At 39.8% G+C, this 22015-nt stretch overlaps 2 protein-coding genes across 3 annotated transcripts; both read left to right on the top strand.

Moving 5' to 3' along the window:
* Window positions 1-114: 114 nt before the first annotated feature.
* On the top strand, window positions 115-15505 carry ercc8 (excision repair cross-complementation group 8). The gene is made up of 12 exons (XM_080051826.1): window positions 115-479; window positions 1117-1212; window positions 1464-1565; window positions 3522-3645; window positions 4432-4513; window positions 5533-5601; window positions 5725-5791; window positions 6408-6511; window positions 7097-7221; window positions 9296-9493; window positions 13763-13858; window positions 14585-15505. The coding sequence occupies exons 1-12, from the start codon at window positions 403-405 to the stop codon at window positions 14648-14650; spliced, it is 1206 nt and encodes a 401-aa protein (XP_079907952.1). The 5' UTR covers window positions 115-402; the 3' UTR covers window positions 14651-15505.
* Window positions 15506-15899: 394 nt separating this feature from the next.
* Window positions 15900-21743, top strand: elovl7a (ELOVL fatty acid elongase 7a). 2 transcript variants are annotated; one of them, XM_080046178.1, is made up of 8 exons: window positions 15900-16000; window positions 17944-18033; window positions 18168-18358; window positions 19319-19399; window positions 19528-19584; window positions 19766-19871; window positions 19981-20117; window positions 20267-21743. In XM_080046178.1, exons 2-8 carry the CDS (start codon window positions 17970-17972, stop codon window positions 20513-20515), a joined length of 885 nt encoding a protein of 294 aa, XP_079902304.1. In that variant the 5' UTR covers window positions 15900-16000; window positions 17944-17969; the 3' UTR covers window positions 20516-21743. The 2 variants fall into 2 exon arrangements, with proteins under 2 accessions (XP_079902304.1, XP_079902305.1); XM_080046179.1 differs by lacking the exons at window positions 15900-16000; window positions 17944-18033 and adding an exon at window positions 19089-19127 and having other exon boundaries at window positions 18282-18358.
* Window positions 21744-22015: the final 272 nt, after the last annotated feature.

Here is a 22015-nt window from a genome sequence, read left to right as displayed (position 1 = left end):
TTGGAACGAGAATCAATAAACCGGTCTGTGATTGGACGGCTACACTTGAGCAGCCAATCGCCGCGTTTGTCGTAGGAAGGACGTGACGTTCCAATATGGCGGCCCAATGTTAAGGGCTGCTGCGAAGCTAGCTGAAATGAATGTAAACAAAAACAATATATTATCGAAGCATAGTACTTTTACACGATTTGAAATGCAAATTTCGCTATTAATGAACTCCGGGGACCATACCATGCCTTGTTGGACGTGCAATCATTTCAGTTTCCGATTATAAACATATGTTAGTGTAGCTAACATGTTAGCCTTTTAGCTAACATTAGGTTAGCTAAGGGTAACGATAGCAAAGGCTAGTAGCCTACTTCTCTCAATTAAAAAAAAATAGTTTATCTTAAAGTTTAAGCAATGCTGGGGTTTTTGACAGCGAGGCAGGCTGGTCTGGATGACCCTCTGCAACTGAGGCGAGCAGAGTCGACGAGAAGGTGAGAAAGAAAACAATTGTCTAAGGGGTGCTTACGAGGCATCACACAGTTTACCTTCATTATCACATAAGGTGAACTACTACTAGAGTCTAATTTAAGAAAGTATGAAGCTGATCCATTAACAGTCTTCTGAAAACAAATAAATTAAGCATGTCTGAAGATTTGCGTATTTACAAAGCATTGTCATTTGTCAATGTTCTATTCATTGGCAAACAAAAGTCTGTTTATGGTCGGAATGGTTTAATTAGTGTGCCTCTTTTGCAACAGAGCGATTGTTTGTCCTTTTTTGCATTTGCTGTGTCTTTCCATTATGATTATAGATGGATAATTGATTCCCCCCCAAAGGGAAATTGTGAAAAAGTCAAACCAAATTTCAATACATTTTGTTAAATCAAAGATTAAAATGTGCACAGTCCATTTACACTGGTTGAAGAAGTCAGTGGTAGGGATTATATATTATGGCTATTGCAGGTTGCAGAAATTATGATTATTTATTAAAAACTAAATTATATAATATATTGTTATTATTATATATTAAATGTAAAATTACCCTGTGTACCGGTCCTTATTACAGCAAAACAAATGTACTTGGGCTTTAAATGTCTTGTATGCTCTTCCTCCTTCTGTATCTCAAAAGGGTCCTCAGTCTGACGTTGAACCCTGACAGAGATGTGGACAGAATCCATGGAAACGGTGTCAACGCCATTGACATTGAAGCAGTAGAGGGCAGATAGTAAGTCTACTTAGTCTTAATTAGCTATTTCTGAATGATACATTTCTTCATTTACAACCCAGTATCTGTAGAACCTTCCTGGACAAAACATTGTAATTAAACCCCAGTGCAATAAAGGCAGTTGGTACTATTATTGCTTGGCTACACAAAGGATTGAAAACCAGTATACAAACTTTTGTGAAAATTAATAATATAGTTGTTTGTTGGTGGAAGTAATACTTTCTGTGAAGTCAAGCCTGTCTCTTGTTTAGCATGCTGTCTGGCGGGGCAGATGGAGTGATCGTCATCTACGACCTGGAGAACTACAGCGGAAAACCACAGTTCACCTGCAAGGCGGTCTGCACAGTAGGCAGGCGAGTGTTTTACTGACTCCGTCCACTAGAGTGTAGCACTGCATCTAATTCTCCCAGAGCCATGCCTCTGTGCCCGTTCACACAGCCTTGTCACTCATGTCACATGCTTTACACATGGTTGAATTGGCCTGAATTAGAATGTTATGATAGGATGTCTATTATTTGTTACTAAATATTTTTTCGCCTCTTTCTGTTTCATATGATATGAAAACACAGTTATGGCTCTGATTCTGGTGCAGATCTATTTTGTTACATCAGTCTGAACAGTCATATAACAATCTATATACCAAAACTCTTTTAATCATGTTATAAAAAGAATGCACCTATATGGCTTGCTCAACTGAGCTACAGAATAATGTAGCTCTAAGGTTTGCAGTGTGAAATGTCTGCAATGGCGGATCCATTTAGAATACATTGGCCCTCATTTATCAACCGTGCGTAGACCAGAAAAGTGGGTGTACGCACATTTCCACGCAAACCTCGGCATTTATCAATATGGACGTGAGCGTAGGGTACGCTCAAATTCCACGCCAGCTCTCAGCTCGTGTACGCAAGTTTGTGAACAGCATGGACTCGCAGTGCAGGCTGTGCCGGGTAGCCGATGACTTTGCTGGACAATTATTAGAAGATAATACAGTGTTTGCTCAGACCGAAATAAAGATATTAATCACTTAAAAATGTGCAGCTTATGGTGTGCAACTGAGTAGGAGAGCTGATTCAATAGTGCGCACACCGGCCACTTAGGAGCGCTGCATGGGACTGCGTAAGGGCAGTTGTCTCCGTCTTGGAGCAGCTGGGGGGACACTGAGGCACGGGGCTGCATTCATTCAAAATGTTAGCCTAAGTACTAAATATGTAGTAGGCCTACACTGCTCTTTATGATAAAAAATACAAGGCACAACATTCAGCTTAACATTTTATTTAATTGACGCACTTTTTAGATGTTAATTCCTCTTTTAATGTGTCATTGATCGCTTAAGCGAGCGATTTATTTCCACCGTTAACCGGCAAATTTTTCCGATCTGCTGGTGTAGCGCTCTCACAGCTGATCGTTGCCGGGTCGGCTTGTGCAGCTGACGGCCGGGCTGACCACTCGTGCCAAGCGCATGCTGTCATACAGTAAAACGCAAAATGTGTTATTTTTAGTTTTTAAAACCCTTTTGAGTAGTGCTATCTAAAAGGGCCAATACATTCTAATCATTAAAATCTCTGCAGACGTGTATTTCTTTTATGGGGACCATTATCGGACAGTTGGTGCGTCTTTTTCTCCAGAACCACTATAAATATTATGCCCGCACCCCCAGTTGGTTGCATTTCAGAACAGCAACACGCTTTTTTTAGTGGCGATTTTTGAGGCAGACCACCTTTTCTTCATCTATGTAAAGAAATGGCGACATATAATTGTATATGCTGTTTTATAGCATTTGAGCGATAGTACTGATGTAAACCTCAAATGCAAAATCCTCAGCTGGAGATCGTTTGTTGTCAACACCAACGCTGTTGACCGCAGCAGTTATTTCCTTCCTAACTGCTGCCTTCTGTCGTTCTTTGATGCCGCTTGTAATGCTCCGAAATGAAACAATTTTTTTTTCTACTTTCGCTGTTATAGTCAATTTCTACTTCAGAGAAGTTCCTCTTCTGTGCCCTAATGCGCATATCCATGTCGTAAAACCTCTGGGCGAGGCCTCTAAACTGAGAAAATATAGGGGTGTGATACGATTGTTTTCAGCTGCCGCATTTATCAATAATGGCCTGGCGTATGCTGAGATTGGCAAGATACGACTGTTTGATAAATCCCATGCGATACCTGGCGTAGGGAGGTATTTGCGCCAGTTTGATAAATGAGGGCCATTGTATGTGCTGTTGTATTTTTGTGTTTTGATCTTGAACTGGGGCATGCAGATCACTTAGGAGATAAAGTAAGCAATAATCTTTGTTGTTGTTTTTTAATGTTAGGTCGAGTCGATACGTCCACAAATTCAGTGTGGAGACAGTCCAGTGGTATCCTTATGACACAGGCATGTTTGTCTCAAGTTCCTTTGACAAGACCATGAAAGTCTGGGACACCGAGACACTGAAGGTAAGGAATGTCACCTAATGTCACCTAAGGACAAGGTAACTCCCAGTTGATTAGGTACACACCCCCCCATTCCATGCAGTATGTAAATTGCAGCTCCACTGCCCTTTCTCTCATTTTGCTCCTTTCACTATCTTCTCCAATCTTTTTTATTTTCTGCTCTATGCTTTCTACCTTTGTAGGCCACACAGCCCCATATGGCAGGCCCTGAGCAGAGCTACAGTAACACTGGCATCGCTGTTTCCTCGTAAGGTCAGGGAAGGGACAAAACAACCTACCAAGCATCATTTGTTTAACTCCGTCTCTGTGTCACAGCTGAACACACAAGCATAATCTATTAAAATAATTATTTATTGGGGTTTGGTGCATTTGGGCATTGTCTCATGCTCTGCAGTGGTGTTGCTCCTAGTGTATTTGTATGTGTGGTATATCTATGCAAACAGAGCTGTGTGTGTGTGTGTGTGTGTATGTGTGTGTGTGTACACACACATAGTGACATGCACCGACAAATGGAGCACAGAGAGGCTTTTTATATTTGCTAAAGAATTTGCATTGTAACTCCACTGCTGCTCAGGGGAGCTGCCTTCTGAGCTCTGAGCTGCCTTCTTTGCTCTGAGCTGCTGTGCCCTCCCTCTCTGCCCTACACTTAAAATGTAAGGTCAAGGATTTCAATTAAAGGGTCATGGCTGTTTATATTATCTTCAATGTTAAATGTCTATTAAGCATGCACACTGACCCTGTGTCCGTCCATCTCCTTCTCTTTTTTTCTCTCGCTTTGTGATTCTTCAGCCTGCGGAGGTCTTTCAGTTTGAGGAAAATGTCTACAGCCACCACCTGTCCCCTATTGCCAGGAAGCACAGTCTCATTGCAGGTGTGTGTGTGTGTTTGTGTGTATGTGAATGCGGCTGCAGTTTTTGCTGATCTCAGTGACGCAAAAACAAAGCAGCTGGGGTACCTGTCGACCGATTGTTCACCTATCATTGCATGGTAAAAAGCATAGAACCTGAGACAAAAAATGTATAAGGTAACCCTGCCTGCCATCAGTTTTTGTTTCTCCAAACAGTCTGCTATGTGTTTACCTTACAGCACACTGAAGACGATAGCCCTTCCTTTTACCCAAGTTTTAAACCCGTGTTATAAATTGGCATGTAGCTGGGGCTCATCATGTTCACAGATTTCTGTGTGGAAAAATACATCACAACTTCACCAGGCAGGACAAACAGGTTTCTCGTGTCTGGTGTCATATATGTGCTTCCTGTCAAAAACATGCACTCTCTCTGACACGCCTGTTTTCTAAGCCGGAGACAATCACAGTGTCTGTTTTTTTTTTGGTCTTCTTGCCCCTCCCTCTCAGAGGTGTTACAGATGCTTGTCAAACAAGTTGCCAACATTACTGCCTTGTTTTTGACCCCCTTAGGAAGATTATTTTAAGGGAATCCTTCCTAAAGAGCGCTACCAGCTCATTAATTCTGCATAATTTGAGCTGTTAAAATGTAATAACAGTTCAAACATCTTCTTTGTTCTGTTCAATCTCAGTAGTAACCTTGCCCTGCTTCCATGTTGACATGCTGGGTGTGTTACTGCTTGTTTATCAATAGTTCGTATCAGTAACTTTTCACGGTAACCACACCTTTTTGTGAGAACAAGTAACTCCCGGTTTTACCCTTTTCTGAATCACCTCTCCTTTTGACACACATTTTAGAAGATTATACTTACACATTTGTCACAGCCATGTAAAATGTGACAATATTGATGAGTAATATTGATGAGTAAGAATGTGTTTTTCTTGACTGTTTGGATGGAATTTTCAAATGTTATGTTTTTCTTAGTGTTAGTACAAGGAAATAATGGCAGCCTCCTCCCTCAACCGTCTTTGTCTTTGAATTTCAGTTGGCACCAAAAACCCTAAAATCCAGCTGTGTGACCTGAAGTCCGGCTCACGGATTCATGTTCTTCAGGGTTAGTGCACAATGCCAGAAAATACATGCATTTAGGGTTGATTACACACACACACACACACACACACACACAAACACACACACACACACACTCTCTAACACTAACTTCTCTCTCTCTACTCAGGTCACAGAGCAGAGGTCCTGTCTGTGCGCTGGTCGCCCAGATACGAGCACATCTTAGCCTCTGCCAGGTAGACACTGTTAACTGCAAATTCCTCTGTTGAGCCATTCACCATCTGTAAAAAATAAAAATCACCTATTTGTTCACTTAGGGCTACCTTCCAGAATAAAGCCAGGTACTATCCCCACCAACACAGAATAAAGTTGTGTCCCAGCAGTTCCAGTTTATGTCCATCTGGACACATTGCAAACCCAGAGTCAAGGACAATTCCACTGCATCGCTAACAGATAGCTACTGTAGCACTCTAGGGGTCCCATCAGTGCAGCATATGGTAGATACAGTCCCCACCTGTTTTATGGTACATTACATCGGCTAATTAACCTATTGGGATCGACGTGCCACTGTCCCCGTGGACTGTACGGGATTTTTGAAAACAAACTGGCACGGAGAGGCGCTCAGAGAAGTGTTTGTGATATTCTATAATGGAGCAGCATGTTAATACCGAACAGGAAACTGACCTTTCAAAACAAACAGTGGCTTTGTTACCCATAAATCACTGCAGTACTTACACAATGGGATGATCTAACTATGGCTTATTTTGAGTTATTTTTTAGGACTATATTTTCATTTCAATCAAACATGATGTTGACATCACCAAAAATAATTCCCCTCATTTTCCTTCTAAGTGCAGACAGCAAAGTGAAGGTATGGGATGTGCGCCGGGCTTCTGGTTGTCTATTCACTCTGGACCAGCACAATGGAGACAAGTCAAAAGCCTCCTCTGAGGCAGGTACTGTTTGACCTCTATGCTTTTCTTTCAGTGTCTTTTTCCTAATTAACCCAGTGGGCATGGCTCTTGGCAGAGGTTTTAGCCCCAATTTAAAGAGAAAAATACAGGCATCAGGACACACATTATTGGCAGTCCTAGGGGTCTTAATGTCAGGGTGCAAAATGTTGATTTATGCATGTATGGTGAAGCAGTACATATTTCTGTCATACATTTCCCCATTCTCGACCAAATCGATCAACCAACCACTGTCCAAGATGTCTTTTTGATATGGAGTATAACTTATAGTGGTACAGCATAGTTCACAAAATACACTCAGTTGGAGCTGAGGAGCATATAACCCCCAATTGAGTAGTTTTTTTCCCAGAGCATACTGTACAAACAGTTTCTTGTTTTTCTTGCCTGAGGCGCATTTTGTGTAAAGGAAGCTATGAAATATTGGAAGACAAGGTGTTTCAACAACAGCATGTCATTGATTGATTGATAAGTACCCATAGAGAATATGTAGTAAGACAACCTTTTGACAAAGATGGAGAAGGAAGTACTTGACAGATGCATGCTACCATGTCCTACCTGTTTTTTAACCAGTTAACACGGCTCATAATGGCAGAGTGAATGGCCTGTGCTTCACTGGCGATGGACTCCACCTCCTCACTACGGGAACCGATGATCGTATGCGACTATGGAATAGTGCCTCCGGGGAGAACACACTGGTGAGATCCCTGTGTTTGTTTGCGAGAGTGAAAGTTAATTGATTGTCAAGTCAAGTCAAGTCAAGTCAAATTTATTTATAAAGCACATTTACAAACAGCGGGTACTGCCCCAAAGTGCTGTACAGGTTAAATAATAATACAATAATCCACATTTATTACAAATAAGAAACCAAAAGAAAACACATAAGAAAATATTCAGCTCAGCTGGTTCCGAAGGCCAGTGCAAAGAAATGTGTCTTCAGCAGACATTTAAAATTTGTCCTCATCCCATACCTGCATTAACACACATGACATTATTATGATTATGCAGATGCAGCAGTTACATAACCATTTTATGTGCCTTTCCCCAAACTAGTTCCATTAAAGCAGCTACGAGTAACATTTAAATATCTTTAAAACAGCCATGTTTCCTCTGATAGTAATAAATTACCTTTAACAGCAAACGAGACCATCAGTGCAAAGAAAGACGTTTTTATATAGTTTTTATTACTGCGTTTGGTCTTGTCGCACACCCAGTCCGATTTTTGGTTTACTCTTGCAGGCTCTATGGTCACATATTCGTATTGGTAGCAGATTTCAGTGTGGCGCTGCAACGCGATTTGAGAAGCCTATCCCTCCAGGTGAGGGAAGGGGAGCGGGAGCCTTGTTTGAGACAGTTATTTGACGTCATAATGACTGATAACGGGGCTGAACCATGGACATATAAAGAAAGGCTGAACCATCAAAAAAAAAGAGAATGCAATGAAGAAAAGCTAAAAGGGAGAGTGATATAGGCTACGGGCGGGAGGGAGGAGGACGTTGCCAAGCAGCGTATACACAATGTCACGGTAGCGAACTAGACTGCAGTGTTTATTTCTAAATGAATGAGCGGTACTAACACAAAGTTTGCTTTGCTTCACCATCATCAGATGACCATTATTCATCTGAAATAGTCATTATTTACAACAACATAAACACATTACCTCATCGTGATCCATACTAACTCCCGTCTCTCGTTCATTCGCTTTCTGTGAGGACACAGAGTCTTTCAGCTCCGTGAGACTAGTTAGGTGACACTGCTGCATCAACTCATTGCAATCAGGTGTGTGTGGCACTGACTGGCATTAGTTGATGCGGTGTCACTAACCACTCTCACGGAGCCGAAAAGAGTCTGTGCTCTCACACTTTCAACACACGGACATGCACTATATTGCGCGGCGCCCTAACCATTTGACACTTGCACGCGTGGCACGAGCTAGAAAACAGCTTTACGACAGTGGGTGTCGTAAAAATACTACCGCTTTTGACCAAAGGAGCCGCCAACGGACACTACTCGTAGTGGCATTAAAGAAGTGTGAAGAACAATTTGAATAAATCCCCAAAACCCACTTTGACACCTTCCAGTCTTTCGCTAGCTATGGTGTTTACATACTCTTTGTTTACATACCAGTTTACAGAGCCTAGGCTGTGTAGTATAACCATATGTTTTTTTCCGCGCACACACTGTACTGACAGGTAGCTTATCGTGCGGAAATATTTGCTGATTTTGACAATAAAATGTGTTTTCCTGAATCTCTGATTCCACCTTAAATGTTGCGTTAACAATCACCAACTGCTAACCAACAGTGAAACAAACAGTCTCTACAGGACAGATGTTGACATCCTTAGTTTTGGTCATGATAACAAAAAAAGAGGTGATCTGCTTAATCAGATCCCTCTGACTGGTTTTGGTCATGCTGAATCAGCCAGTCTGTTAAGGAAAGTAGAGAAATAATTGAACAGTTGTATCCCCAGCCCTGCAGACAACACCACACCATAGAAACATAACCTCACCCTAATTCCAAGGGAAGCTTTTGATATTGGCCCTGAGCTCTCCCACTCAGGTGCTGTTCTAATTCCCTGCTCTGCTGCCTCATGCTGCAGTTGCCATGGTGGGCATTTTTCCATTTTCAGGCTGGTGTAAAAGACAACCAGTGACATAATACACTACACTATCTAAAATGATCTATCATTGTTCAGCCTAATAGGGAAGTGTATATTTGGACATTGACACACATGGTCTGAACCCTGTCTGCCTTCACTGTTTGTCTCTCAGGTAAATTACGGGAAGGTCTCCAACGTGAGTCGTAAAAGGCTCCAGTTCACAGTGTCACGCGGCTGCAGCCCAGAGTTTGTATTTGTGCCGTGTGGCAGCTCGGTAGCGGTGTATGCCCTGCACACAGGAGAGCTGGTTACTATGCTAAGGGGACACTACAACAACGTGGACTGCTGTGAGTTTCACCCAGACCACCAGGTGAGGCCCTGGGCACTGACTATTACCTGCATCTGGCCCATATACCCATCTATCTGCAGTGCTGTCTTTTGTTTGTGTTCCCACCCAACTGTCTCTGTTTGTTCTGCCAGTCAGCTTTAGAGGATTTAGGTCAGTTTCCCTCTATTCCCTACCATTCAATGTGTTTGTTTCAGCCGCTGCCATGTTGTCACTGCAGTAAGAGCCATTAGAAATGTGCAGTCACCATGGCAGTCTCATATGAGTTGCTTCACCCCCCGACAGAGAACATGGTTAAGTCAACATTCCATGAGCTACACTGACTCACTATAAATGCAAATGTGCCCTGCGGTAAGGGCTCCTAGCCTAAATATTGACAGTGACTCTGTATCACATTGTGAAGGTAAAGGTGTGTGTCCTTTATCTCTGCTTTATCAGAGTCAATTATAGAAGATACTTTAGTTTCACCATTATCTTTAACGTACTTTGCTTGTGTTGAATAATGGGGTTGTCAGAAAGCCAGAGATATCATTTTGCAGAAAGTAAACTATTTCATTAATTTATGTTATGTATACTAACTGTTTTTATTGCTAAACAACCTTATACCGTATTTAGGTTGTTATATATATACATATTATTATTTTTTTTAAATCAGCATTGTGACAGGCAAATTGTGATGACCTAACAAATTAGACGCATAAACAAAAAGATAAACATTCAAATATAAACGGCCTACATATGTCCATTCTCCCTCACAGAAAGAACAGATGAATATTGCTTTTTTTCAGTATTACAACAACACGTACGAGAGCTGTTGATATCGTTTTCTTTTCAGGGAGCTAGATGTTACAATGTAGCAAGAGACTGAGCTTAAAATATCAATAAAGAAGTCATTTCTAACCTTTAGTGGAAAACAAAGAACATTTGTTGGACCATTCATTTGATTCTGTTGCTAATTTTACCGTCGACACAAAAACATTCCAATTCCACCAAGGGACAATTATTGACATAACAGTAATATTTGACTGATACTAATATTTGCTTTCATTCAAGCTGTTGGCTGAAAAAAAATATATAAAAGTGGTATCTTTTTAATTTACCAGGAACAGCTAACTACTGGGATGTTTTCCAAACAAAGATTTTTTGAAAAGCAGTATTTGGTTGTATGAAATAAAATAAAATGTGAAAAACTGGCTGTGCGAAAATATAGGAACCCTTGTGGTTTTGTTGATTTTAATGCCTGTAACAGCATGTAAAACTGATGACTTTAAACGCAAAGTTGGTTGTATTATGTTGTTAAGCCTTGAACCTCATAGCAATGTCTGTTTAATCATGAGAAAAGGTATTTTAGGTGCCTAAATGCAAGTTGCACTTCTCTTTGACTCTCTGCTGAAGTCAAAGCAGCTCCAAAAAGATCTGAAAAACAAAGATTATTCATTGTCATGGTTTAGGGGAAGGCTACAAGAAGCTTTCCCAAAGGTTTCAATGGTCAATTTCGACTGTAGGGAACGTTGTCAGGAAATGGAAGGACATAGGCACAGTGGCAGTTAAACCCAGGCATGGCAGACCAAGAAAAAAACAGGAGCGGCATAGGTGGAGGATTGTGAGAATGGTTGCACACAGATCACCTCCAAAGACCTACAAGAACATCTGGCTGCAGATTGTGTATCTGTACATCGTTTTCAACAATTCAGCGCAATTTGCACCAAAACATCTGTATGGCCGGGTGACAAGAAGGAAGCCCTTTCTGCGCCCACGCCACAGATACAGTTGCATGGAGTATGCAAAAGCTAATTTAGACAAGCCAGATTCATATTGGAAGAAAATGCTTTGGACTGATGAGACAAAGATTAAGTTATTTGGTCTTTATAAAAAGCGCTTTGCATGGCAATAGAAGAAAACTGCATTCCAAGAAACTTACTGTAACTTACTGTGAAACTTTACTTTACTGTCAAATTTGGTCATGCTGTGGCCACTTCAGGGACTGGGGCCCTGGTTAAAGTCGATAGTCGGATGAATTCAACCCAGTTTCAACAGATTATTCAGGATAATGTTCAAGCATCAGTCACAAAGTTGAAGTTGCGCAGGGGTTGCGTCTAGAGGCTGTTATTTTTGCAAAAGGAGGCTCAACTAAGTACTGATGTCATTTTTCTTTTGGGGTGCCCAAATGTATGCACCAGTCAAATTTTGTTATGATGCCTATTGCATATTTTCTATTATTCCAATAAACAAAATGACACTGCTGAATTGCTTCTGTTTCCCTAAGGTATGTCATATATGAAAAGGAATTTGCTTCTTTGAAATCCCAGCTAATGATGAACAAAAATCCCCAAAATTAGAAGGGGGTCCCAAACTTTTTCATATGACTGTATCTGCAGCACCCCCAGTTCCAAACTGTTTTAAAGCCACTACGAGTAACATTGCACATTGGCAGCCCCTTTGGACAAAAGCGGTAGTATTTTTACGACGCCCGCTGTCGCAAAGCTGTTTTCTAGCTTGTGCCAGGCGTGCAAGTGTGAACTGAGAAGGGCGCAATATAGTGCATGTCCGTGTGTTGAAAGTGTGAGGACTCTTTTCGGCTCTGTGAGAGTGGTTTTGACACTGCATCAACTAATGCCAGTCAGTGCTACACACACCTGATTGCAATGAGTTGATGCAGCAGTGTCACCTAACTACTCTCTCTCACGAAGCTGAAAGGTTACGTGTCCTCATAGAAAGCGAATGAACGAGAGACGGCAGTTAGTTTGGATCACGATGAGGTAATGTGTTTGTGTTGTTGATGTAAATAATGACTATTTCAGATAATGGTTATCTGATGATGGTGAAGCAAAGCAAACTTTGTGTTAGTACCAACCGCTCATTCATTTAGGAGTAAACACTGCAGTCTAGTTTGCTCTTGTGAAATTGTATACACGTTGCTTGGCAACGCCCTCGTCCCGCCCGTAGCCTATATCACTCCCTTTTAGCTTTTCTTCATTGCATTCTCTTTTTTTTCTTTGATGGTTCAGCCCCGTTATCAGTCATTATGACGACAAACAACTGTCTCAAACAAGGCTCCCGCTCCCCTTCCCTCACCTGGAGGGATAGGCTTCTCAAATCGCGTTGCTGAGCCACACTGAAATCTGCGACCAATACGGATATGTGACCATAGAGCATGCACGCGTGAACCGAAAATCGGACTGGGTGTGCGACCAGACCAAACGCAGTAATAAAAACGTCTTTCTTTGCATTGATGGTCTCGTTTGCTGTTAAAGGTCATTTATGATTATGAGAGGAAACATGTTTAAAATATATTTAAATGTTACTCAGAGCTGCTTTCTTTCAAAGGTTTTTTTATTCAATAAAAGATTTGCAAAGCAATTACAGTACAATAATTAAGTTTTTTCCCCTTTTTTCTTCCCCCGAACACTCCCCGCCCATATCCCACCCCCACACCCAACCACAAACAATCCTGCATCACAAAATCTTCAGAGCTGCTTTAAGCAACTCCCACATTATAATGCTTTCAAACTTTGCTTATTGATCGTTCAGTATGGATTGTATGCTTGTGTTATCAGGAAATGTCAACATCTGGTGGTATACAGAGGCTTGTGTTACATAGGAATGCAGTTTGGCAGCTTTTGACAAAGCAGACCTAGGCCTAAACAGTGATGGAAAGTTTTAACTGTGTACATTGAAGTACTAAACAATTTTGAAGTTCTTATACCTTACTTGTATATTTTCTTCTTGTGCTACTTTCTACTTATACTCCACTAGATATTATTGTAAATTTACTTTTTACTCCACTACGTTTATCTTGCAGCTTAAGTCACAAGTTACTTTACAAATGAAGACAATACAAGTACAACTGATAGGATTTGTCGATTAATAAAGTGGTCGATTGACAGCCAATTTTCATGCAAAAACATTTTATGACTCCAGCTCTACAAATGTGAGGATTTGCTTTTCCTTTTCATTATTAGTATATTTTTTTCAACATTTGAAATTTAGAAAAAGAAACTAAGCAGTGTGATAGTGTCACTTTGGGCTCTGGGTAATAAATGACAACATTTCTCATAATTTTCATACATTAAAAAAAAAAAAAAAATGTAATCGATTTAAATGGATAAAATAATCAGCAGATTAATCCGTAATAAAAATATTCATCACTTGAAGTCCCATACAAAATAATTAATATTTATCCCCTTTTACTGTTTTTTTCTGTGTAGTATTACTAACTACATCACAGTTCCTGAAAATGTGTTTTATTTATTTTTGAAGCCTCTTGTTTGTTTTTATTTGCTGCATGTATAGGAGCTGTATAGTGGAGGTAAAGACTGTAACATCCTGACGTGGGTTCCTGTCCTTCGTACCCCAGATTTGGAAGAAGAGTCAAACAGTGCAAATAAGGTACACATCATATCAGAAAAGACGTCTAAGGAACACGTGTGAAATCAAACATCACTCTAAAATCTAACAGATTAAAACTGTAACAGGTTATTGGGAGAGAATGTTTGGCCTTTAGTATAGTTAATGTTAAATTTAAAGATTAGTATTTCACGTATTCCTGTTTATGATGTCTGTCTATCTCTCAGACAGTAGTTGACAGCTGCATAGATCAAGTCTCATCTCCCTTCTCCTTCCACCTGAGTTGACCTCTGATATCTAAAGAACTTCCTTCACAGTTCTTCTAAGCTTTTCTTTTCTTTATTGTCTTCACAGCAGACGAGTAATAGATGAGCGGTGTGGCTTCTTAGGAATTTAAATTACGACACCTCGGTGTTTCCCGTCAGTGCTGTCATACAGCGATCCATACTCAGCAATACTCGTAAACAAATAGTTTGATATGTCGTGTTATGTCTGCAATCTAATACTGCTTGTTGTTTTACAAATGGCTCCACCTCATCTTTTTCCAGTTTGACCCGTCGGTACATTCCTCAGATTTACTCTGCAACAGAGTTTTGTCTCGTACGACTTGCTGTTAGGCACATTTTGACAGGCATGTCAAGTTGGTTCACCAAAGTGTATAAACACATTATGTTTGTGATATGTGTCTGCTTTTTTCAATGGATTCATTTAAAGACCAGAATCTTAATCAGACTTGATATTAAGCTTGATTGTCTTGATTGGTTACAGGGAGCTGCTGGCCAGTCTTCAGTGAACCCTGCCTTTCAGGATGCATGGAGCAGTGATGAAGATTAACACTGGTGTTTTGCATCTGTGGACGTACAGGTGCCTGACCATGCAAATGAGGCCGCCATCCCTTTTCGCGATACACCTATCGAGAAAAAAAAAGGTGCGGGGACACCTGTGAAGATAAATATGGGTTTAGACCATGGCCTTAAATGACACTGAAATGTGTAAATGATGGTTCATCTTTATGCAAAATGTTATGAATAATGTTTGTTTTTGTACATTTGCTATTTCTTTTTCATATTGTTACCTATTTGGATTTTCAGTAACTCATTGTAGTCCTGTTTATCATCTGCCATTGTTTACTGTATGAAAATGTGGAGGCTGTGAGACAAATATAATACTGCACTCACACAGCTGTTATGTCATGATGCTGACACTATGAGGTTGAGACAATTTGTTATATTTTATGTAATCGTTTTGTCAAAGGGGAATTATAGGACTCAGAGAAAGAGAAAGTTTTGCAAGCTTTTAAAACGGGTGTGGTCTTAGTCTTTAGGTGTTTTTCTGCAACTGAGACTGTGCATGATCCCTGCACGGGAGAAACCAGGTCAACACTGTCTCGTGGTCCCACCTGGCATAATTTGCTTTTGTTTACAAGTGTTATCTATCGGCTCTTGCTGAAACTGACAGCGAGAAGAAGTGATACTGATAACTTTCTCTGTGCCCCACCTTCCCTACAGCTTTACGAGTTGGCTCTGTTACTATGTAAACAGCTACACTCCAAACTACCCTCCCCCTCTGACCAAAACCTCCCACAAATGACACCACATAACAATGTTATTCTCTTGAAATACATAATTAATTCTTGCCTATTCTGATTACTAAAACATTATACTTAGGAAACTGTTTAATCATTTTTGTTAACCAGTCAGCTCTTTTACCCACATTTCCACAAGTGTTTTGAATTGCACAGTTTTTAAATGTTCTCTCTTGTCTTACATTAAAACATTAACTCTTACCTCCTTCCTACTTGTGTAAAAAATGTTTAGGGAGTTATGGAAAAAGACAGGCTCATTTTAAAGCTGAAACTGCTTTTTCTTTTACTATTGAAACCAATAATTAACCACGTCCAATCAGGTATAGTCTTTTGATAGCAACAACATACTTAGAATAGTTTTCAATGATGCATCAGTGAAGAACAATCTCGTAGTGTTAGTATAGGGTATAATTCGGCCAATAAGCGTGTGAGGAGGCGTGGCTGAAGAAAGCGATAGACCCCGCCCTCCTATGACCCTTTAAGTGGAGATCAGCTCGCTCACTTTAAGGACTGGAGGCACACCTGTAGGGAGCCGGGAGATTCGACAAAGGCTGTTTGGCGGATTTTAATCGTGTGTGTCAGCGGAAACATCAGCAAAGGTTAGTAACTTGACACCAACTGTCACCAGAACACCTTGATGGGGATTAGGCCTACAGCGAAACTGGGGAGGGAAAACTATTGGACGATGGCTAAAATCGACTATTCCCTCTTAACTTCGGTTCCCTTTTGGAGTAGACTTAAATTAATTGGACATTTTATAATATAGCCTAGGTCTAGGTTTAAAAAGGGGCTCTTAAGTGTCTTAACCTGGTCGTTAGCTCTAAATAACTTTTCCCCCGGTGGAACCATTAAATACAATTTAGAAAATTAAGACGTTAACTAATTATGGACAAGTTTGAGGAGATAAAAGGACGTCATCCGTGCGTTTATTTGGTCTTGACGTAAATCACTTTAATTTGTGTTGTAATGTAACAATGTGTTCAGTGTTTTAAAAATAACATTTCTGAAGCCTACATGCAACACATTAATAAGTCTGCCAGAGTGATTGTAAGACTCTGAAAGGGAGATGCTGTAGGACCACCTTACTGTGTGTGAAGCCTATGGTTGGTATTGATTGATGGAGAGGGGGGGGGGGGGGTGTGCTGTGGGAGCCACAGCCTTTACGTCAAGATGTCGACTATAACGTTAATTGGCGTGTCGGGACTTGCCATGTGCCTTTACTTTACTCCAGACAGCCATGCCTTTTTTTCTTATACACTTTTCCCAATGCCCTGTTCTAGTTCCTCCTAGCATTCAGGTGGACACACCTTAAAAACCTGTCAAGTAAGGTTATGTCCCATGCACTTGGCAGACTTGGAGTTGGTGTTTGTTTTTGTTTTATTCATATTTAGCCTACTCATAGCTCAACTTCAGTAACAACAATAATCCTAACGGGTTTATTTATGCCAAATCTGTTTGACTTATTTTTTGGTTAAACGAATAGTTTCCCTCTTTGGGACATATTCCCAACAGTCACTGGAACGTTTCATAAACCAGTCTAGCAAGTCATTGTCAACCGTTTACCTGGTACTCAAACCTGACACTGTGTAAGCAATCGCCCCCATGTTAACAACGTGTCTTAAACCATTAGACTGTTGGGATAGGATTTATTGCTGCAGCATTGATGCCAGGGTTGCTGGGAAAACATAATTCTATTTTTGATTTTGAAATAAGGCCACTCTTAACTAACGTTAAAGTTTTCATTAATTGTAAATAACTGCATTGGAGCGTTTAAAAAAATAATTATTAAACGGCCATTTTGCCCTTTTTAACCCACATTGTCAACAAGTCCTTAAAAAAAACATTGACTATATTGAAACCGGACAACAAATATTTTCTTTTACATTGGCAAGGCAAGCATACAGTTTTGCTTAGAATAAATCGCACTGTTGTTCATTCTTTGAAAACTGACAGACACTGACTGCTACTCATTGTACTCCCTGTACACTCTTGGCTTTGTCCAAGTCATAGGCTCAAAGAATGGCCGAGTGAGTACTCTCCTAGAGTCCAGTCTTTGCTGTTTTAAGTATGACCACATTTGGGTAATGCAAGTTGGAACACTGTTCAGCTCTTATCAGATGCTTAAAATTAATTCCTGAAAATATGTACCAGTAGCACGTAGAGTGTGTCCCGTAACTTATTTAAAAGATTTCCCTATTATTATTATTATTATTATTATTATTATTATTATTATTATTATTATTATTATTATTATTATTATTATTATTATTATTTATGTTTTAGGTTAGGTTTCGGAGTGTTGCTATTGGCTGTACATTATGAAAGCGGAGGAGATGGCATTCATCAGTAGCTTTGATGGTCCCTGAATGTGATAACTTGCATGCTCATTTTCTAATGAGGATCACTTCAATGTAGCGTTTTCTACACATTACTTTTTGTTGATGTTTTTCGACATATTTCTGACTCGGATTCTTTGCCAAGCTCCTTTTCTCTTCAGCTGAATCCCAGTGAACTGATTCGTAATTCTCTTTGCCCCCTTTAGGTGAATTGCAAAGATCTTGTCCGAAAATGGAATTTGATAATATAAAGTCCTCGGCAGCACTCATTTACGATGAGTTCATCCAAAATGCAGGTGAGTGTTTTTTTTCCCCCAAACTTTAATCATTCAAGATGACTTGATGACATGCTGGTTATTTTATGTGTGTTTCTGTATTGAACCCACACTTCTTTTTTTGTATCTGACCCACACCATGCCTCTTGTTTCAGACTTGCGGACAGAGAACTGGTTCCTCATGTCGTCTCCTCTGCCCCAAACAATCGTGATTGCGGCGTACATTTACTTTGTCACGTCGCTGGGGCCTAAGATAATGGAGAACCGCAAAGGCTTTGACCTCAAAGGAGTCCTCATAGTCTACAACTTCGGAGTGGTGGCCCTCTCGCTCTACATGTGCTATGAGGTGAGTGGTCAAAGCATCTCTTTGATTCGGTTAGTTGACACTAGGCATGGGACGATAACCGGTTTCAAGGTATACTGCGGTTTGAGGAAAAAAAAAAAAAAAACGGGTATCGATACCACCATTTTCTCTGTCATACCGTTCTTGGGTACTAGAACATACAGGTTTATAACTGTTCAGAATAGTCCTGTATCATAACTTTTGCAGAAAGAGAACTGTGTAGAGTGTGAGCATGTCTCTACAAACCTTGTTGAGCTGCTCACTTAAAGGACTGCTTTTATTAAAATTTTATTCAGAATAATGAAATTATTTATTGTATTATGTTATCATACAAGTTTATTAATGTTCATATTATTTATGCTGTTAATAATATATATATTTTTTTACCCATACATTTCAAAATAACACATTTGAGACCTCCTTAAGTTTGTGCTTTAGAGGTCCATCTTCGTTAACGTTAGAATTCGCAGCAAAGCATATCACAAGTTCATAGTATTCCTTGCTTTGTTAAACTCATTGTTAAGAAAGGAGCCACCATGACACATACCATACTCTTGTGAAATAATCTTGTTTTTTTTCTCTCACCTTGATAAAAGTTTTTGAACCAGTTTGGCAAGTGATGTTTTTTCCCTGCACAGTATTCTGCAAATGTTGCCTCATAACTGCATAACTTTAACATGCCTTTTGTCTTTTTGCATCTTTTCTTTTATGTTTTTATATCAATGTACTGTAGTTCCAGTGTAATCAATTGGAGTGACATTGGATCTTGATTGTAAATATGAAAACTTTGTTCAACCTCTAATATACCAACTGTACTCAATGATTTTATCTTTTATTGTATTGTGGAATGTTACCTTGACACACTGAATAGCTTTTTAGAGTGTGCTTCAGTAAACGGCAATATTCCTCAGCCTTTTCCAAAGCCTCCTCTTCTTGCCATTAACAGCACTTTGCACTTTTCAGTTTGTGATGTCGGGATGGGGAACGGGATACTCATTTCGCTGCGACCTTGTTGACTATTCGGATTCACCAAAAGCTGTTAGGGTGAGCCGCTCATTTACAGATGTTGCATGTGTTGTCGCATAGGCGAGAAGTTTACACTGATCATAGAATTATAAGATCAAGACTTTTTTTTTTTTTAACATTACTGAAATTCTCGTTTTCTCCTGTAGATGGCGGCAACATGCTGGCTTTACTACTTTTCAAAGTTCATTGAAATGTTGGACACGGTAGGTCCCCTTTTAAATAATCCTTGAGACATGAATGCATGCATATTATTCATGTCACATTTCATCACGCAGTAAATATTTTTGGGTCAAATAATTGCCTTTTTCTATGCCTTGATTGCGACTTTCAATGTCCCCCAGCCCTCCTTTTTAGAACTGCTTTTGTCCATTTATTTTTTTACAGATCTTCTTTGTGCTGAGGAAGAGGAATAGCCAGGTGACATTCCTTCATGTCTACCATCACTCAATCATGCCCTTCACCTGGTGGTTTGGAGTACGCTTTGCAGCAGGTAGAATTTCTTCCTGTTATTTTTCTCTCCCATGTTATATTCTCAATGACATAACATGACTTTCCTTTGATATTGTGACGCTATTCTTGACGCATCCCCTATTTTTCAGGTGGTCAGGGGACGTTCCATGCCCTGCTCAACTGTATCGTCCATGTTTTTATGTACACTTACTATGGCCTGACTGCATTGGGCCCCAAATACCAGAAGTACCTGTGGTGGAAGAAATACCTCACTTCCATTCAGCTGGTATGTCTTGTTATTTACAACGGTTATTTATATACATATGTTCCTAAAGTGCACCATTTTATATATATACAATGTATATATATTTCACCTGTGGGGAATCTCAATGAAGTGTAATGCAATCAACCCTTTCTTATCTTGTTGCCCCACAGATTCAGTTTGCCATGGTGACCATCCACATCTCCCAGTATTTCTTCATGAAAGACTGTCCCTACCAGTTCCCCATCTTTATCTACATCATCAGCTCGTATGGTCTGATTTTCCTGTTCCTCTTTCTCAACTTCTGGTACCATGCCTACACCAAGGGCAAGAGGCTGCCTAAAGTGTTGCAGAATCAGTCATGGTCCCACCACAGCAACGGAGTTATGAATGGAAACGCCAATCATGAAAAAGAAGAGTAAAGCAGGAATCGGCTCATCAGGGGCTTGTGGGGGGGTCAACCTCCATGTATGTAAGCAAACCACTGCAGTCCGAAGATGATTGCTTTTCTACTTGCAACTGCAAAAGACAATCTTTAAATTATGACCAAATCCATATTTAAGAGCAACTGACCAAAGCTGACGGGTTTGTTTTGTTTTATATATATCTATAGATGACGTATATCTATCTCTCTCTCTTATTTATATATATATTTGTTTTCTTAATTTTGTTTACATTGAAGGTTAAGCCCAAGTTCTCCTTTGAAAGTTAAAAGTCTGAATTTCTCTGCCACAGTAGAGTTCAAAAAAGAAGAAATGCACGTGTCAGAAATGGACTTTTTTAGGATATTCACTTATCTTTTTTTTAAAGCTGTGCACCAAACACTTAGGGGTGGTTATTTTGACACACAATGACATTGACTGTTGAGTCCACATGTTGTTTAATTTACACATGTCCTGCTGCTCAGGTCACTGTTAAATGGTTACATACATTCAAAATGTGTATATTTTTATGACACACCCTATATGGCTTGGATCTCAACCGCTGCTGATGGTACAGAGATTCCGTGACAAGGGCGATCTTTATACATTGGAGTCATTTAGTATCCTATGATGCAAGGGTGTGACTGAGATGCCGAACTGCAAGCCTGATGGACAACTCTGGTTTTTGTAGGATCCAGAACAGAGCTAGAGATATACTACTTCTTTACAGAGGCAAATTGTGAAATAATACTGTATAACGGGGAACACGGTATGCACAATTGCATGAACTCACTGTTAAGCCAGTCAGAAAACGAAAATGAGCAGCTTGCCTACTTTTTAAAAGTATTTGGCTTTGTTTGTTAGAAGCTCTGCGGCTGTGAGTCAGGCAGTTGCCTTTTTGGACTGAGGTCTGGAGTAGTTTTATATCTGGTTACTATGATCTTACTATGATCTTAAAGTGAGAAGTGAATGTAACACTCTGCTCCCCTGGGGACTGAGGACACAGTATAGAGCTTTGCATTGGGGTGGAAAGAGTTCCACCTCACTTTTTATTTTATATGGGTGTGAGTCCGTGTTAACATTTACAGTTGTGGCGGTGAACTGTTTTCAGTTCTTTGTCCAATCCCTTTTTTTATACCATAATTCTGTATGAAATGAAAGTTACATGACATGATTATATTGTATTTTATATGTATTTATAAGAAAATAAATGTACATTGACAAAGTTCTCTGCTTAATTGTTTTGAATTGTGAGTTTTTTGTTTTTACCTTGTAGAGATGAGCAACTCACTTAGACAAAGGTAGTAGTAACTGAAAATGAAGACAGAAAATTGATGAAACCTTATATATTCCACTTCATTACAAGAGTGCAGTAGCCTACAGTTTTAGTTTAGTCAGAGATACATGATACAATATGCCTATAATCTGCTATTAGCCTAACTTATTTTTTTTAAAGATTTTTTTGGAGTTACTTATGCATAAACTCTCTAAACTGGTAAA

Source organism: Ammodytes marinus (assembly GCF_949987685.1).
Source record: "Ammodytes marinus genome assembly, chromosome: 2".
Lineage (NCBI taxonomy): Eukaryota > Metazoa > Chordata > Actinopteri > Uranoscopiformes > Ammodytidae > Ammodytes > Ammodytes marinus.
Note: the sequence above shows the minus strand (reverse complement) of the source record. Positions and strands in the feature narration are given on the sequence as shown.

Bases quoted from the DNA above. Each gene is read 5' to 3' on its own strand.
- elovl7a (XM_080046178.1), top strand. From the start codon at position 17,970: ATGGAATTTGATAATATAAAGTCCTCGGCAGCACTCATTTACGATGAG. The intron at 19,585-19,765 runs GTAGGTCCCCTT...ATTTTTTTACAG, and splicing joins TCATTGAAATGTTGGACACG to ATCTTCTTTGTGCTGAGGAA. The intron at 20,118-20,266 runs GTATGTCTTGTT...GTTGCCCCACAG, and splicing joins ACCTCACTTCCATTCAGCTG to ATTCAGTTTGCCATGGTGAC.
- ercc8 (XM_080051826.1), top strand. From the start codon at position 403: ATGCTGGGGTTTTTGACAGCGAGGCAGGCTGGTCTGGATGACCCTCTG. The intron at 6,512-7,096 runs GTACTGTTTGAC...TTTTTTAACCAG, and splicing joins AAAAGCCTCCTCTGAGGCAG to TTAACACGGCTCATAATGGC. The intron at 7,222-9,295 runs GTGAGATCCCTG...TTTGTCTCTCAG, and splicing joins CCTCCGGGGAGAACACACTG to GTAAATTACGGGAAGGTCTC.